At 34.3% G+C, this 19,492-nt stretch overlaps 2 protein-coding genes across 3 annotated transcripts; one reads left to right on the top strand and one right to left on the bottom strand.

The window, feature by feature from the left end:
- Positions 1-4,995: 4,995 nt before the first annotated feature.
- Positions 4,996-7,926, bottom strand: LOC17894089 (tubby-like F-box protein 1). Of its 2 annotated transcripts, none has more exons than XM_006302151.2 (5): positions 7,748-7,926; positions 6,530-6,934; positions 6,350-6,437; positions 6,133-6,265; positions 4,996-6,040 (listed from the first exon to the last, which is right to left on the bottom strand). In XM_006302151.2, exons 2-5 carry the CDS (start codon positions 6,887-6,889, stop codon positions 5,212-5,214), a joined length of 1,410 nt encoding a protein of 469 aa, XP_006302213.1. In that variant the 5' UTR covers positions 6,890-6,934; positions 7,748-7,926; the 3' UTR covers positions 4,996-5,211. The 2 variants fall into 2 exon arrangements, with proteins under 2 accessions (XP_006302213.1, XP_023643365.1); XM_023787597.1 differs by lacking the exon at positions 7,748-7,926 and adding an exon at positions 7,636-7,714.
- A 7,084-nt stretch (positions 7,927-15,010) lies between these two features.
- Positions 15,011-17,320, top strand: LOC17895445 (trihelix transcription factor GT-2). Its single transcript, XM_006300822.2, has 2 exons — positions 15,011-15,375; positions 15,643-17,320. The coding sequence occupies exons 1-2, from the start codon at positions 15,140-15,142 to the stop codon at positions 17,144-17,146; spliced, it is 1,740 nt and encodes a 579-aa protein (XP_006300884.2). The 5' UTR covers positions 15,011-15,139; the 3' UTR covers positions 17,147-17,320.
- The last annotated feature ends 2,172 nt before the right edge of the window (positions 17,321-19,492 follow it).

Below are 19,492 nucleotides of genomic sequence, written 5' to 3'. Positions count from 1 at the left end.
AATATGTCCTCTGATATTTGCAAAGTTGTCATTCAGCCCCATAAGAAACTGAATTATCTTGCTTGTTTCAGCTTCTTCCATCAACTCCTTGACATGATCACAGTTACACTTCTTCACAGTAGTCAGTCTAGTGTTTGCCAGCTGCTCCCATAACGTCTTCTTCTTGGTATAATAAGCTGACAACGCAAGATTGCCCTGTTTAAGTGAACTAATGGCCTGCTCAAGTTGATATTTCCTTGGAAGATTATTGACTCTAAACCTCAGAAATAAGTCATTCCACATCTCAACAGCATCATCATAGTATAAGATACTATCATATATCTCCTTACTCACAACATTCAATATCCAGGCCTTAACCATACTGTTACATCTACTCCAAATCTTGAACATCTGACTATCAATCGCTGGTCTAGGAAGTGAACCGTCCACAAAACTAAGCTTATTCTTAGTATCAAGACTCATTCGCATAGCTATTAACCAGTTGTTGTAGTTGGATCCGTCAAGAATATGAGAAACGATAGACAGACCTGGGTGATCTGATGCGTGAAGGAAGAATGGACTGTGAGCGTTGTTGTATGACTCAAATTCATCAGATATTGTGTTGGATTTGTTGCGGAGCGCCGTAAACCTCGGATTCGGAGTCAAAGCGATGTCATCGTCCGCTGGAAATGAAGAACCAGCTCGAGTCTTCATCGGTGAAAAATCTGAAACCGGAGAGGTGTTACGAGGAAGCGTCTTCTTCTTCTGTTTCACCATTGGAGAAGATCGAAGCGCAAATGTGCAAGATAGATGAAATCAGAAGCTGGGAATATGAATCTCCTCCGCTTGAGCTCAAATTTTGCACAGATTTGGAATCGATACAACGAGAGATGAAGAAATTGAGAAGAGAATGAAGAATTGAACAAGAAATCAGAGATCAAACGAGCTAAGAAAAATGCTATGATACCATATCAGGAAACGTCATCGAGAGAGAAGACATATCCCAAAATACTCAGATTTCTTATTAATGAATCAAAGAGTTTGTTACAGATCTTTATTCTATACAATCTCATCTAAAACGGAAATAACCAGATTGTTAATTATTACAATAAACTAGACATTCCAGAGCCTTTTAATCATATACAAAGCTACTCTACAATATACATGTTAATAGACAGAGAGTATTATATTTTACAGGATTGAAATTCTAACATCATGGTTTCATTACTAGTTGTACGAAAATATTAAAAATAATAAAATTGCCTTAAAACAATCAAGTTGTTATGTCGGCCTCGTTGGTTATTACCGGGTATGTCCAAAACAATTTACGGCTACTGTTTTTCATAGATTAGGATTAGGCCGATCCTGTCTACTGAAATTTGAATTATGTAAAATAAAACAGGTCCAATAAACAGCGATCGGAATAAGATTCACATGAATTTGCATAACTCAATATGGTTTATACAAAAGGAAAGACCAGCAAAGTAAGTTGTGCGAGATACATTGGACTGGTCAACTTACTCAAGGACTCTTCTCATTGGTCAAAATACAGCGTTACAAATAAATTATGAAGAACGGGAACCAGTTCAACTCAGATTCCCGCATTTGAACAAATAGGCCAATAGTGCAATTAGACTTTTGTAATTATGGGCAGTCTAAACTATACTTGGATAATATATGTCTACAGTAATTCAACAACATTACATTAACATTATTTTATTAGGGGAAACATACTACGTGATTTGTTATGTTCAAAAAAATACACAACTCAGAAAGAATTAAACAATAAAGCTTTTACTAGAATCCAAAGAAAAGTCAGGTTTTGTTGTAGAGGAGGCAAATGTTGGCCACCACAAACGAAGATTAAAACTTCTCAGATGTTCGGACTCCTGCAAATTTTACTAAGATACAAAATTCAAATCTAACCAAATAATTTCAAGCAAGCAGTTTAAACGATAGAAATAAAGTATAAAAAGCCCTCAGTTCTAAGAAAACATTTATATGTTCATAGATGATACAACGCATACGTTTCATCCAAGCCAATCTCTCATCATCACCATTGCTGCAACCATCCATGCATGTATGTTGATGTATATATATATATAAAGATAGAGAGAGAGAGAGAGAAAGAGAGAGAGAGAGAGAAGCAGGTACAACAATGGAGATGATGAGTCTCAGCTAGAAAAGTCGAAGCGGCACCACTTCCAACACATTAAAGAATCATCACAGGACTTCAAGTCTATCAAAAACAACAACAAAACTGTACATGATTCACAAAAACAAAATATAAGAGCTATAAAACAAACCCTCAGTAAACAAATCTGTCATGTGTGGCGCATCAAAATCCGGTTTTTAAAATGAACCTCAGCTACCATTGCAATAAACCAGTAGCAGTAGCAGCAGCAGCAGCAGAGAGAGAGACGACAAAGAGGAAGAAGAAGAAGAAGCTTAGTCATTGACAATGATGATGATGATGACGATGAAGAGCTGCAATGATAACAACGAGATCACAATTTAAAAACCAGGGCACCACTCAGAATTGAGTTTTCACATCAATGGGCAAAGAAAACACAGGAAACAAAAACACTTGAATAGATAAAAAAAAACGAAGCTTTAATTACACAAAAAAAGGAGCCCTCAGATCTCATAGCTATAATCTGATCATTCACGGTTTGACAGTAAATGGATAAAATCCAGCAACCTTAAAAAAAATCCCTGAACACCACCGCTTCGCATCCGACGCACGTGTGTGGGGATGGTGAAGCGGTGCAAGTGAGATGTGCGCGTGTGTGAATGTCGTCGACTACGAAGCGACAGCGTTCAAGGCTTTTAAGGTATAAACAACAGTGTTATTACTACAACACGCCGGAGATTACCCAAATACTACCGCTCTATAACATAATTTTATGCATCATTGGGCAAATCTCAACAACCAAAAACGAAATAAGTTTAAGATCCGACTATAATTTAAAACCATCAACTAGAAATCAAAAATTTCGAGAACTATGAACCAGAGACCACTACACGGCGAGAAGAATGCAAGCAAACAGATCTGCTTGTGGACTTTGAAGGTTATTATGTAAATAGTCGATAGAATTAGGGCTTCACACCTAGAATGACGATTATAACCTTGGGCTCTGAAATTTTTAGATATATAAGTCCATGAGCCTGTTATGTTTTCTAATCCATAACTATGAAGCCCATTATGAATTGGGTTTCTCATGAGAGGACTTTCTGTTTTCTTGTCCGAGAAGGTGCGTTAGGGTTCTGAATTTTCTAGTCATGGTTGACGTGAAAGAGTGCGTGCGTGCTCAAGTACGTAGAAGTGGAAAATTGATGGATATACATATAAGACAATATTTGTTGGTTTACTAACCAATTCGAGAAAACCGAGGGTTGGTTTCACGGTTGATTGAGAGCAATTGGATTATGCGACTTCCATAATAGATCATCGGATCATTCACAACTGTCTCATTAGCCAGAAAACGAAACTTGTGTGTGTCGAGTACTTAGCACTTGTTTTCGACTTCTCTCTTTTTACGTGTGGATAATTTGTTATGCTTGTTTTAAGCAAATCTTATAATTCAGTAATAAGTATAGAAGTATTATTTACTTTAGTATGGAAAACGCTGACAACAAGGTTACGATATCAATGCAAACGGTTGGTTATTGCGGTAACATTTATTAATAGATTAACGAGAGTAATCACGCAAACACTAGCTTCGGTGGTGTGATTTAGTGCTCCACCACTCCACTCTTGTAGCTGACAATATTTAAACACTAAGAAACCCAATGTAATTAATTTGATGTTTAGTTGAATTGTGTTTTTTAAAGAATATTTTTATCGTCAAACTTGGATTTCTAACACACTGTCTTTGATCAATAATATTGGTTGAGAAGGAAATAATCTTAATGTTGTGTTCCAAATATTCTATGAGAAAAATAAAAAATCTGGCCAACAGAATTATTACAATTTTATGTATCATTTAGCATTTCTTCTCAGAAAATGAAATCTTTAAGATCCTAAGCGGCAACTAGAAATGAGCCACATTGACCCTTTCAAAGACAACTAACCAGGATGGCCCTTCAAAGACTTTTGCCTTTTGGATCACCAAGATGGGATGAAATTTATACTTCAAACAAAATTAGTTATGTCACATATCTTGGTTAATTAAACTATAACTATCATAGTTAGGTCAATACTTATTTTAATCTCCTCGCATAAATCCACAAATAGTGGTTGAATTGTTGTTCGATTGGTCCACACCTCCGAAGCAAGATCACCAATAAATGCAATAACAAGTTTGGCTTAACTTTTTGTTTTTTTCTATCAAAACTATAAGTCTATAACCATAAGAAAACTGGAACAAATGTTTCATTCAAAACGCAGATTAAAAATGATGCATAAAATGGGGTCTCTCTACTTGATGGGCTCTTCACACCATATTCACACACGATTGGTCCTTTTGGACTTTAGAATTGTAGAATAAATATAATACATTAGTTTGACGAAAAAGGAGATATCAATATTTTCTTTGAAAACTCATCATCAATCGAAACTATAAATCTTGTACATGAGAAGACAATCATTAACATATGTCTTTGAAACACAGGGAGATAGTTGCTTTTTTAGATCTTTCGATGTTTCTTCTGAGGAGAAGCCGTCCCGGTCCACGTGGGAACGCAAGAGCTAGAAGATGTTCTGCCACGTAGCTTTTTCCGACATGGTTTGCTTGCCGTTTCCTGAAAATCTGCTCTGACGATCATGTCGACAAAGCAGTGTGCTCACTTCTCGGTGTCTGTCATTTGTTTTTGCTCTCTGTCGTCGTCTCTCCTGTCCCTTCCCTTGACCATAATTTGAGGTTTTACAGTAAGACTGTATTTTGTCCAAATTTTACTTACCTAAACTTTTCATCATCTATGTAAAATCGGATATATCTATCTAATAAGACTATAACATAACCCAATGCAGATTTATGATTAACATATATTCTCGTTTTGGGTTTTTGAGTACCATTCAGAAAACAATGGAATTATAATAAATTTGAGAAACCCAAACTGTAATATACAATTTGGTTGTAAGCAATAAACAACATACGCAGATCAGGATAGATGGAAAGCTTGAAACAGAACTAATTTCTGAGATTCTCGGTGAAAATAAAACACCCACAAGACAAGAATCTCCGGACGCAAATGTGAAAGAAAAACATTACATACAAAGCGTTTTTAACTTCATTCGCAGGCTAGTTTCGTATCGAAACTGCTTAAACAGATAGCGAAAGCTTGAAACGCCGACAGCGGATACCGGAAATCCATCGTGAACATGTCTTTTCCCACTTTCCCAAACTGCAATATGATCTTGTCGGGACCATCGGTCTGGCCGGATTGTTGAGTCTGAGGTTGAGGTTGAGGTGGAGGCTGCGGTTGAAGTTGAGGCTGAGGCTGAAGCTGTGGCTGCGGCTGCTGCTGCGGCTGAGGCTGAGGTTGGTTTGCTGCAATCAGCTGGAAGTTTTTAACTGATGCGACAGTTACACGTCCCCTGAAGTTCAGGCACCAGCATTGAAGCTGTTCGTGCCATCTAGGCGGCTTGTTCTTAAGCACAAGCGGCGGCATAATCCGCTCTTTCCCTTCTTCTAATCCTGCTTCTTCGTCCTCACCTAACGGACCAAGAATTTCGGAAAACCGTGCGCTGCTAAAGTCATTCGAGTAATCACAAGTGATTTTACTCGACGAGGAGGAGGTAATGCTGCGGAATGATTCATCAAGAAGAGAGCGCGGAACAATGATCTCGGGCTGTCCAGGCACAGTTCCACCTTCCGCGAGGGAAGAAGCAGGAATTGAGTGCATCGCACAATGCATTCTCCTTGGACCGCGAGTTCCAAGTACATTTAGCTCGTAAGACACCTGAGCGATTTTGTAGCTCCCGCTCGGGACTTTGGGAGATATTCTCTTTGAGTAAAATCTGCGGCTAATACCTACCGGTTGGACAACTCGAGAGGTGTTACTATTGTATGCAGGTTGTGTATCGTAAATTATGAACTTCGTCCCCAGAAAATTAGACCTGAAACCGAGAAAAGATACTTAGTTACTTTACTTATGGTATGCTGGAAACTTTCACTTCTAAATGTTTTGTAACTCAGCAAAGACTTATACCTGATTTTGCCAATGTATGTATTGCTTGATCTGGAAATGGTGTCTGCGTGCATAGAGATCACATACTCGGTGTAAGTAGTTCTTCTTATGCGTTTTGCAGATAAAAGGAACTTTCCATTCTCAACCAACAAAGCTGAAAATAATAAACAGACCAATGGATAAAGAGGCAATGAAAGAGACCAACTTGGAACAGGAACAAACAAGATGAAGCTTTTACCAGGACTGAGACAAAGGTATAAATGGTAAGTCAGGTTAGATTTATCCCGTTTGATAAAGCATTGCATTGTTGCATCTCTTGGTCCCGGCTATAAACACCGAAAAGAACGATTACTCAAAATCATCTTAATACTAACCAAACATATGTGGTGACAACATAAGAAAGAACTGAAATACTAACCTGTTTTAGCGACACAGGAAATGTGATCTTGCCCGAGAGCTCGGGAGTTTGAACAATGTCTTTGCACATATCTCTCCATGACCTGCACACAGAAGCACAAGCAACCACATGTCTTCTAGCAGGCCACACGCTTTCACTCTCTTCAAGCCTTTTGATCACATCCCGCAATAGCTCTGGAGGCAGATTCGCCCACGGGGTTTCTTGAATCGTGACCACAAATTGTTCCTCATGGGAATCTTGAACTGAACCACGAGATTTCCCACCTTCTTTGTTCAGGCTGCTTAGCTTAAAGTCGAAACTACGCCTGGACAAGCTTCCAATACTGTCTCTTACATCACGAACTATGCTGCGGAATGACATTTTCTCTCTCTCACCCTCTCTCTCTCTCTTTTCTCTCTCAAGGTTCTGAAAGACACAAAAGCAGAGATTGATTAAAATTCTGAACGATACTTAATAACAAAGCAATGACAGGGGAAGAGAAGAAAAGAAGATTCTCTCAACAATGGACCAAAAGCAGGAAACACCACAGGCTTTTTATAAATATTTAAGAAACATTCTTTTGAATCACATTTAGTAAAAAGATAAGATAACAAGTTCAAAACTGCTAATTCAAAATGAAGAATCTTCGAAAGATGTAAAAAAGCAAAAGGAAACAACAGTCTCTGCTCCCAAGAACAATGTTTGATTGATTAAAATGGTCCCAATTCCCACCAAATAATTGAGATCTGATTCCAAGTATAAACCTTCTACGTATTCTTTGGATTCAATTGAGAAAAGACAAGTCTTTAGGCTTTCCACTAATTTGAGAGGAGGAAAAAAAAAAATTTTTTTTTGAAGATTTACATATTTCATGAGCAAGTGAAATTAGAGACTCTAGGATTCTGGATCATATTGTAGATCACAAATTAGGGCTAATCTTATCCAGAACTTTAGTCAATTAAATTGGTCTACAAGGAGTTAGATCTAGAACCGCAGCTTAAAAAAACTGACCAAATTCAAGAAACACAGAGAGAAAGATCGATAATTCCAAGGCAAACAGAGATCTGTTGATATTCTCAAATTAATTCAGACGAATTCGAAGAAACAAAAAGAGAGACACTCCACACCTCAAATGCTTCCCCAGAAATCCCAGAAATGTAAATAAAAACCGCAAAATATCAAATCTTGAAAATTTTCAGACAAAAGATCAAGAAACTAAAACTGTGTCTGAGAACTTACAGAGTTGTGTGTCTTTGTGTGTTTTCTTTTTCCTCGTCTTCTCCGTTCAAATCCGTTTTGAGGGTTTTTGTCTCAATCTGTATTTCTCTCTCTCTCTCTCTCTCTAGAAGTTTATCTGTGTCTCTCGTACAGCACGCGGAAACCAACTACGTTGTCCTCCGCTCCACGAACACGAACACACATCTCATTATTTTCACCATTTTATATATTCCAATATTATATTTAAGGAAACTGTTTATTACTACTCTGACTAAAATACTCTGTGCAGCATATTTAATTATATAAAATTAAAATACTATAAATACAAATTATATGTTTTTTAAATGAAACAAATTGTATTAATGTAAAAAACAAAACAAATAAGCAAAAATGAGTCCACTAAGCACGAACGAATTTATTTAATTAGCAAGTTGTTCGTTGACCTCTTCTTAATTTTTTTGGAAATATCCGGGAAAAAACAAATTTGTTGAGATTAATTATCACTTGGTAAGATTTATTTATGTTTCTTAACTTATAAGTCATTTATGCTGTTGATAACATCTAAATTTGCATATGTTTTTGAACAGAAAAAATAGTTATTCATGATGTGTACAACAAAAAAAAGATCTACGATATATGAAAAACAAAAAGATAATTTTTAAGGGTTGTGTAATTTGGTAGGGTTTACCTACCATTCTTTTATGAAAGTATTCATTCAACATTGGTTTCTCATAAAACATTCTTTAAGTGTAGATTAGACAAACTACTAATTAATGGCTATGGCGAATTAAAACAAAACAGTGTTCATAACGTTTGCCGACTATTCGATGATACCCGCCGAGAGTGGCCGATGTGTTCGGGTGGTAGCCACAAACAAATTCAGTAGTGCAAAATCTATTATGCTGAAACGACAAGTCTCAGACTCATAAAAACTAAAGCATTCTATCCTTTTTGTAGCAAAAATCATATCCCTTTGATTGGACTTCAACTTTATATTTTAAATGCCACTATCATTGGTTATGGTTCATTTTCTTCTTCAACCTTCTTTAATTATTTGTCAACTTTCATAAACAACAAAAAGAAAGTGTTAAAAGAAAAAACTAACTTCATCTTCTTTTTTTCTTGTGTGTGAGAAAGAAAAAGAAAGATTGATTACGTGGGAGAAATCGAGAGATATATATGGGATAAATGGATAAGGTTAAAGACTATATTTTGTTCTTATAAAATTTGAACGGCTGAGATTGATCGTTCCGTGATTGAGATTTGTTGAGCAACACACTCTCGTCATAAATACCAACAATACCCCAACCCATGACCATGATGATTTAATTACTTACCAAATTATTTTATCTCATGGAGTATTTTGTGTAAACAGTGACATAGAATTTGAGATAAGATTAGCAAACATACGCAACAACATATGTGATTCGTATTGTCAACTATTGCTATCTGTTTTTTTTAATTAAATAATTATAATCAACAAAGAAGACGAAACATGTACATACGAGAAAAAAAGATCATGGCCATACGCAAAGGTGGAGAAAGAGATGTGTTCAATTTACTATATGGTATTTGCTATATTTTAATTATTAAGAATCAATGCTGTGAAAAGATTTTTTGCAAGCTAGAAACAACTAAACCCGATTCGAGTTATATATACTTATAAGAAAACGACAACAAGAATAAATTTAGTAGATATGTATGTTTGTTTTGGAAAGCGATACGCCGTGGCAGGTAAGGCACATCACCAAAGAGGTTGACTTTGACCTAGAGAAAGCCTCGGACTGAGATAGAGGTTTTATTTTCATTTGAATATTCGAGGAAATTCTCGGTTACTAACTAATATACAATTTTCAAAGTTTTATTAATACCATTTGCTATTGTTCGCCATTTGTATTATCAAAACTACCGACGGAAATATATATAACAATAACTATACTTTTTTTTTTTTTTTTGGTCAAAAACCATAACTATACAAAACAAATAATTCAAAGATTTGTATATCTTTCGATATACTGATACGTGGTACGTCATTCTACATTTTTATAATTGTAACTGGTTTTCACCGATCGAATAACGTATAATGGGGACTACTGTAAGGAATAAGAAATTACAAAAACAAAAAAAAAACGATACAAATATGTTTGGGAAACAAAGCAGCTGGAGATATCGATATCATACAGTGTGTTTAAATAGTTTAAATGAAAGTTGGCACGCAAAAAAAAAAAAAAACAACCCAAAAGCAAAAGTATCCACCGAGCCACTAGTATACAAAGAACAGAGATTGAATGATTAGTATTATTATTATTATTAACTATCTTAAATACCCCCGAAACAAAAAAAACGTGGTGCAAGTGAGAGACCTAGTCACCTAAGAAGACGAGGAGGGCTTCAATGTCACATAGACAGCAGAAGAATATAATAATCAAATTAACTTGGTTACAGGTTACAACATATTGATCAGTTAACTATTTCAAATTAGCAGACGCTGCCGCACGAGTATACATATGTATATGTGCGTAACAAAATGATTAGAGCATTAAAAGTAGTCCTACAAAGGCTACAAGCGTGTTGCCTGTACCAAACATATATTATTCGTATATGTTAAGGAAGAACATACCTTAAAGGTTTTTTCCATTTTTTATCATGATGATTTTTTATTTATATGTTATTCGTATAAAATACTATTCCATATGAAGAAGCTCATAATCAAACCAGGTGGCTTAGGTCAAGTACTTGAGTTAGCTACAGTGTTGACAGATTTGCACTTCACAGTTCATTGAAACTGATCTTGGGTCTTCTTGACTTTTAAAAAATAAAATAAAACGTATAATCTATTGAGGCCCTCATACACGTCTAATAAGGCCCTCTCACTAGGAAGATCACCTGACCTGAATACACCGTTACAGGTTTATTCGAAATAAGGACCCATATTAGTAAGGCCTTTTAATAAGTGAAGGCCCAATAACTAATATTATTTTAGCTGGGCCACATTTATTGGTTATAATACCCAGCAAACATGTAAGAAGAAAAGCTATCCATACGAAAAGAAAATTAAAGTAAATAAATAATGGGTCCATCAATTTTAGTTATTATCTATCTTTTTTTTAATCTGGTTTAGTTGATTAATTAAATGTTTCTATTGTAGTTAACGTTTTAAAAATAGGGTCAAGGAAAGCAAGGTTACGGTAAGATCAAAATATGTCAATTATTCCAATTATTGTAGTTGACAATGACCTGGCTGATAACGATGGACGGTAACGAACTTGGCATGACAAATGAGGTTGACCCTTTAATACATAAAAATATATTTATATAGTTTTTCTTTTTTTGGTTAAAAGATAGGGATCTTATCATATAAATAACTTGCATACTCGTAAGTCGTAACTAATAGAAATATACATTAAATAAAACAAAATCTCTAAAAATGGAGATCAACAAATCACCAATGTAGTTATTTTTCTCTAACAAGAAAAAAATATAAAAATACTATATATTGTAAAATTTAAATTAAATGTATAATTATACGGGCCACGAAAACATTTTCTCAACGTGATATTATTGTCAAATGGAATAAAGTTGTTTCGCTATTTTAAGGAACTTTTTCTTATTTGTATTAGACCATCCTCACACACATGGTTGGTTTGTTGGCATAAAACAACTTATTTTCCGGACAGACCAGAAGGCTTGAAAAGTCCACGTAAGCGGAGAAACTATTATCCTACGTGGCGGATATCAGATACAAAAGGGTGACACGTGACCTATGACAAATCGAACAGTCTTCTGTTTGACACGTCATATAATTTAAGCGGCTCGCGAATGTTTACGCCGCCTACGTTTGGTACCGCCGCGAGCAAAGAGCATCATGTAATCCAACTAATCCATCCAAGACCCGTTCTCAAAACCTTGGATCAGGTGGTGCATAGCTACAACTTCTTTGAAAGCAAACTCACTGAGATCACCTCCAAACAGACAAATCAAAATGGTTTCTATTTGTTACAACTTGTATGTACATACAAAAAAATACATATATGGAATACTTTATATGCCGACAAAAAATATGTATATACGGAAACAATTTAAATTTGTTGCAGTAAAGAAAATAATAATACCAATTGAAGACTATATACTACTACAAGAGAGAAGAAACTAAATAGCATCATTAAAGTTCTTGGCCGGGTGCGATTGTAAAAGGTGAGTGAACAGGTAATATTATTTATGGAGTTGGGAATCATTCATTCGTTTGGTACCATCCTCGAAAAAATAATAATAAGAGTCTATATAGGTGACAAATTCGCATTTAATAAATACAATTTTGTTGTCTTTGTTCGTCTGTCATTTTGGTAAATTAATATATTGAATTATTATGTTTCTATGGTAAATTAAACTAACCCTACAATGAGTTTTCACTTTTACATATGTGTGAGAATTATAACGACCAAACATTATTCACTAGTATTCAAGTTGGGTATATATAATTGCGTATATGTAAGTTACATGTTAAAAACAAGAATGGGATATGTATTATAATATATGTGTAATTCAATAATTAATATATGAATATACCATGCCATATGAACGGCGTATAAGTATAGAATACGTAGAAAAGGATCAAGTTGGGGTCACTTTACAGAGCCATACGTAGTGGAAATACATCTGAATCCAGCTCATTTGTAACCACTGCTTTTATTTTATTTTCCTCTCTTTCTTATTTGTTTATTTATTTTATCATCATCTTATAGAGAGAGTAGAAAAGAAACTACATAATAATGCGAATAAATAATTTTCTGAAAGAAATAATTTAAAGGAACAGAAGAAAGAAGATAGAGAGATGCGAAAAAAGTGGGAGATGAGAGTTTGGTGTTTCAGACAAAAAACAAACTGCCAGTAAGATTGTCCATTCTCCTATTAATGTTTTGTTATACTTAAACAAAACATCTCCATAACTATTATAATGTGGATTGCTTTTTATTTATATGTTTGCACAGTCTCGCTTCTTCTTTGTTTTTCTTTTCGTGGTGATCATAACCACACATATATTCGGAATACAAATGCCAAAAGTATGCTGAATTTTAACGAAACACAAATTATACTTGTGCAGGATCTTACTACTATAAGTTGATGATATTGCATTGAATAACTCTATACTAAAATCGAGTCTGACCTGATCCTGATCTCACAACTGTAACACAAAATTTTATGTTAACGATAGAAAGATATGAACTACATAAATGAAATTATACAATATCTTCGAACCCTCCGTACGTAGTTTCAAGAATTTTGATATGTTCATCTTATATTATATAATCATCTTACTAGTGAAAAAGAAATTCAAGTTTTAATGTGGCGTATAATAACTCTACTAGGGTCGATAAGATCGATATAGTTTTTTTACATTTATATGTAACCAATTAAGAAGATATATAGTTTTACACATTATTTTATTTAGTTTGATCTAAAAATACTAAAAATGTGTCTAGGAAACGGAAAACACGTTGATCTTCTTCACTGACAGGAACTGACGACGAACACGAAATGTTCAGAAAGAAAATACCGGTACGGTCTTTTAATTAAGAAGAAGAACAAGATACGATAAAAAAAAAAATAGAAAAAAAGGAAACTAATAAAACCAGTGGTTGTCAAAGAAACAACAATCAAAAGTTAAAAAAAAAAAAAAAAAAAAAAAAAAAAAAAAAAATCGTTACATATAATAATAGTGAATAGTAACATATTATTAGGCACCGGAAAAAATAAAAGAAGAAGAAGAAAAAGAAGACAATAAATAAGGTAGGTCATAAAGCTAACAAAATCATGTCTCTCTACAACTTGGTTGCTTTGCTTTAAATCATAAATGCGTATGTATATTGATATCCGCCTAATAACCATATGTAACCTCGACATTTATCTAACTCCTCGTCTAATTTAATACCGTAATTTGGATGTTACATCAAAATTTATAAACCTCCTCCACGTACTTATTTATTACGCCCCACACCACACCGCTCTGTATATACAAACACATCAAAAATCGTCGAAAACGATATAGTTAATCAAATGTAATGTTTCACCATTTATAGATTACAAAAATACATCATAATCCCAAAACCAGATATACGGTGAAGTGACAAATGACGTGTTCGTTATAAATTACTATTATAAACTTTGCTAGTTGCATGATTAAAGAAAGAGATAGAGATAGAGAAAGAGAGAGGTCAGTCAAACTCAAAACATGTTGGAGGGTAAAAAGGTAAAAAAAGAAGAGTCGGTGTGTCGTCGTGAGTGATCCAGCGGCGGTGAGAAGCTAAAAAAGGGCCTACGTAGGCCCAAAGCTAGCCGAATATTTATCCCTATCTGCAGCTGTGTTCTTCTTTCTAACGAGTCACGACGATTACCTTTCAATTATTTTTATTTTATCTTCGTTTCCCCCTTATATAATAATACTAATGCGATTATAAAATAAAAAAGCATCCATTATATGATCTCAATCATTTAAAAGATTAGTGTAATAATATTATTCTTTAGGCTTCTCCACAGCTCATAACTATCTTATTAGTAATATTATTTCTATTCGAATCATCATCATTGTGGGTTTTTTTTGGTTTCGGTTCTGTTTTCTTTGAATATACTTATTTTAGTAAACCAAATAATATAAAAAGTCACTCCAATTATTATAAAAAAAAGACGTGTAAATGTAAAAGAGAAGAAAATTATTCAAAGTTAACTCACAAACACAGGTCACACCATTCACAAGTGGTAAAGTGGGACAGTTAAACACCGTCCAAAATTATATTTATATGCCCACATAGAATAATTATATCTCTCTAGTCAACAATTATATATTTTTTAGAGTTTTTGCATTATTCGATTTTAACATTTTTCCATTTTTAAACTATTTTGGTCTATATATTTATATATGGTGAGTTCCTGAGAAAATTATTTTTGCCGAAACTACTGATCAAACTAATCATTAATCAGATGTTATACGGTGAACCAGACACTCATGCAATTAAATATACGTAAATGTTTTATTTTATATGAAATTAACTATTCTTTTTATAGGTACCAAAATTTTCTTATAAGCAATGAGAAAGATTCCCAAAATTAAAAAGACAGAAGGAAAGCGAAAAAAGTTCTCCTTTTAAGTCCTACTCCTCTTTTTTGTATTTTATATTAAATATTACATACAAAATAAAATTGCATGTATCAAATTTATAATTATAAGATCTAGATAAATGGTCCATCCCACCCAATTAAATACCCCTAAGATAAAATCACAATAGACAAAACAAAAAAAAAAAACGAAAAGAAAAAGGAAAATCAACCACAGGCTTCGTCTTCTCTTCAAACTCTCCTCCTCATCATATCTCTCTCTCTCTTTTCAAGAAAGATCCAAATTCCAGTTTTCAAGTAAGTATGTCTGGAAACTCTTCGGGACCGTTAGAGAGTTCGGGCGGTGGCGCGGGCGGTTCGGGTGAGGAGGAAAAAGATATGAAGATGATGATGGAAGAAACCGGCGAAGTAGCCGGCGGCGGCGGAGGAAACCGGTGGCCAAGACCGGAGACTTTAGCTCTTTTGAGAATACGTTCGGAGATGGGTAAAGCTTTTCGTGACTCTACTCTTAAAGCTCCCTTATGGGAAGAAATCTCCAGGTTTGTTATTTCTTGTTACACATGCATATTCATTATTTATTTTCAAGAAACATATATATTTTGATCATACATATATCTTCTTTTTTTTTTTTTATCTTACACAGTTATATATGTGTAGTCATAATATTTGGTAATTCATATGAATATTTATATATGTTTATAGGTATGCAAGCGTATATACTCGTCTAATTACATACAACTCTAGATTAAATATAAAGTTTAGACATGTTTTGTTTGTTAATTACTGATTGATACATTTTAATTTAGGAAAATGATGGAGCTTGGTTACAAGAGAAGTGCAAAGAAATGCAAGGAGAAGTTCGAGAACGTTTACAAGTACCATAAACGTACCAAAGAAGGTCGTACCGGTAAATCCGAAGGCAAAACTTACCGGTTTTTCGAAGAGTTAGAAGCTTTCGAGACTCTCAATTCCTATCACCATCCTGAGTCGCAACCTGCGAAATCTTCTGCAACCCTCACGACCGCTTCTTTGATACCATGGATCAGCTCTAATAACAATCCATCAACCGAAAAAAGTTCTTTACCGTTGAAACATCATCATCATCAGGTCAGTGTACAACCCATCACCACAAATCCTACCTTCCTCACCAAGCAACCTTCTTCTACGACGCCTTTCCCTTTTTATAGCAACAACAATACTACTACTCTTAGTCAGCCGCCACTTTCCAGTGACTTGATGAACAATGTTTCATCACTGCATCTTTTCTCGAGCTCGACTTCTTCATCTACTGCATCTGACGAGGAAGAGGATCATCATGATCAGGGAAAGAGATCGAGAAAGAGGAGGAGGTACTGGAAAGGATTGTTTACGAAGCTGACAAAAGAGTTGATGGATAAACAAGAGAAGATGCAAAGAAGGTTCTTGGAAACATTGGAGAATAGGGAGAAAGAGAGAATCTCAAGAGAAGAAGCTTGGAGGGTCCAAGAGATAGCGAGAATCAACAGAGAACACGAAACATTTCTCCATGAGAGGTCCAATGCTGCAGCTAAAGACGCTGCAATCATATCCTTCTTACACAAAATCTCCGGAGGACAACAGCAACAACCGCAACAACAGAATCATAAACCATCACAAAGGAAACAATATCAAAGCGACCATTCAATAACGTTTGAGAGTAAAGAGCCTAAGACGATTCTGTTGGAAACAACAACGAAGATAGGGAATTACGATACCAGCCATTCTATATCTCCTAGTTCTTCAAGATGGCCTAAAACCGAGGTTGAGGCCTTGATAAGGATAAGGAAGAATCTTGAAGCTAACTATCAAGAAAACGGTACTAAAGGGCCATTATGGGAAGAGATATCTGCAGGGATGAGAAGATTGGGATACAATAGAAATGCAAAGCGATGCAAAGAGAAGTGGGAAAACATAAACAAGTACTTCAAGAAAGTCAAAGAAAGCAACAAGAAACGACCCCTTGATTCCAAGACATGCCCATATTTTCACCAACTCGAAGCTTTATACAACGAGAGGAACAAAAATGGGGCAATGCCACTGCCTTTGCCATTGCCTCTAATGGTAACTCCAGAGAGACAGTTGCTTGTCTCACAAGAAACCCAGACTGAGCTTGAGACTGATCAGAGGGACAAAGTTGGTGATAAAGAAGATGAAGAAGAAGGAGAGAGTGAAGAAGATGAATACGATGAGGAAGAAGAGGGTGAAGGTGACAATGAGACAAGTGAGTTCGAGATTGTGTTGAACAAAACATCTTCTTCACCTATGGACATTAACAATAATCTTTTCACCTAAGTGGTTTTATATTCTTTATATATATATACACTTCTGTGTTAAAAAAAAACTACACATTGGGGATTGGGGTTGAAGAAAAAAAACATATACAACAAATGTAAGTAAATTGCTTGATTGTTTAGTTATTAGTATTCCATTTCGTGATATATAATAAAGTAAATTATTTTATAGAAATATTTGTATAGCAATTATATAACCAAAAAGCTCACTAGTATATCAACTAGTACTGATTTTTTTTTAATAAAATAGAATCAAAATTGGCCCAATTGGTTGGGAGAAGCCAAGGGTGATCAAGCATCCATCTATATCCATGGGTACCCGACACAAGTAATAAACTTTTGGACCTACAAATTCAAATTGGGTCGTCGTTTTCATCATATTTGTTCTTTCTTTCTTTTTCCAATATGATCTCAACTTTAACTTCCTATTTCTTATCCCATTATAAAATCCCAAACATATTATAAATTTACCTTAAATCATGTAATCAAAAAGTATATATCGTCCGTGTGGTAGATGGCGTTGGTGCGTTTCTTTCTGTAACATGTGCGTACATGCCACGAGGTGGCCCCAACAATCATACATTATATTCGAATTAATGTTAGTATTATTGAATTGTATTGTTGACAAAAATTACTAGGGATATATATATAGTTTACCTGTTTACTACGCAATAATATTAATTAATGAATACACATGTCTTGGAAAAATAATGTAGTCGTAAAATCCCTAGTAATTTTTGTCAACAATACAATTCAATAATACTAACATTAATTCGAATATATATATATATATATATATATATATATATATATATATATAGTATATTGTAAGTCTCTTCGTTGTTAAACATTAGGAACTCCTAGACAACTTGTTTTCATATTACATTCTTTATGCTAATCTTCTATAATTCTAGGGTTGTGTATATCAAAGATTGTATATGACATCTCAGAACTTATCTCATATCATTGAGAACGTAAGGCAGACCACTCATTGAGATATATGGAGTTTATGTTATTTTCGTATGAACAAACAAGTAACCACTGATTTAGATATATTCAGTAAAATTAGAATGATTTCAAATATGTATTATTGTTGAAATTTGAAGATAAACGATAGGTATATGTGTGAATTTTGTAACTGCGAAATTTGAAGATGTTCCGTGGCACAGAATAGAGTCACAGAAAATAAGACTTTTGCTCCTCAACGCCATGAGAAATCATTTGCCTAAAACTTCTTTTGTGTCCCCCCACGAAATGTTGACCTTTGTCGTGTCAAAACAAAAGTAAAAGCTAGCTTTGATATTATGCTTTGCCCAAACTTATTTTTCAAAAAAAACCATTTATAGCAAAAAGAATCACTTTCTTTTTGGATATATCACTTCTTTTTGGTCAATTGGGGAAAAAAAATTTCTATAAATTATGTTTCAAAAAAATCCCAATGCAAAAAAAAAAAAAAACAATAATGTAACCTAATATTGCATATCAGTTAACCAAATTGATGTTTCAATTCTTTTCTACGAATGATTGTTGAAGTATATAAATTAAAATTGATATCTTAATTCTTATGCATATGATTATAGCATATACAGTAGTCAGTAGTATTTGAGTCGTCATCATTTGTTTAAGCTCCTCGAAAGAAAAAAAGAGAGATGCAAATAGAAATTTATGAAAAAACAATAACGGAAAAGAAAAAGAAGAAGATTCCGTTTCTAAAATAAGTAGCCACCATTCTTTCTCACAACTCATTTTCACTTTTTCATGCCCACTTCTCTTCGCTTTGCATTTTTCAAGTTTCATTTTTTTTTTTATTCATATTGTTGGTTATATATAGTTTTTGAAACTCTCGTAATCAAACAAGCAACATAAACCAAACTTTTATTAAAAATCTGTGGTTATCGATCGTAAATGTTTGACTGCGGCTGTATCATTCACACTATTATATTTTCTAAACTATCTATTATCATATAATGGATCTTTTTTTTTTTTTTTGTATCTTTAGTTATACAATATTAATGGTGACACGAATTAAAAAATTTGGGTGGAAATATTGATTGGAGAACAATTCGTTTGAGATGCACAGCGATATAAAATTGTCCACTTGCTGATTGCTTTTCATGGAGGGTACTTACTACTTACTCAGTGCCACAAATTGTTCGAATTCATTACAGATCTATATATGTATGGTCTCTCAAGTGATGTTATTACTAATTAATTACAATTTTTTCTTTCCACATACGGAAATATGAAATTCAGACGCATGTGACAACCCAAGGTCCTGAAAGGATAACTAAAGAAATACCGCATCTAGAAGGCCGGTTACTCCGAAATTTAGACAAAAATGGAATTG

The sequence above is a fragment of the Capsella rubella genome, unplaced genomic scaffold, assembly GCF_000375325.1.
Source record: "Capsella rubella cultivar Monte Gargano unplaced genomic scaffold, Caprub1_0 scaffold_2, whole genome shotgun sequence".
Taxonomy (NCBI): Eukaryota; Viridiplantae; Streptophyta; class Magnoliopsida; order Brassicales; family Brassicaceae; genus Capsella; species Capsella rubella.
This window is presented reverse-complemented; position numbering and strand designations above follow the sequence as displayed.

Bases quoted from the DNA above. Each gene is read 5' to 3' on its own strand.
- LOC17895445 (XM_006300822.2), top strand. From the start codon at position 15,140: ATGTCTGGAAACTCTTCGGGACCGTTAGAGAGTTCGGGCGGTGGCGCG. The intron at 15,376-15,642 runs GTTTGTTATTTC...ATTTTAATTTAG, and splicing joins TTATGGGAAGAAATCTCCAG to GAAAATGATGGAGCTTGGTT.
- LOC17894089 (XM_006302151.2), bottom strand. From the start codon at position 6,889: ATGTCATTCCGCAGCATAGTTCGTGATGTAAGAGACAGTATTGGAAGC. The intron at 6,438-6,529 runs GTTAGTATTTCA...CGGTGTTTATAG, and splicing joins TTCCTGTGTCGCTAAAACAG to CCGGGACCAAGAGATGCAAC. The intron at 6,041-6,132 runs GTATAAGTCTTT...TCTCGGTTTCAG, and splicing joins ACATACATTGGCAAAATCAG to GTCTAATTTTCTGGGGACGA.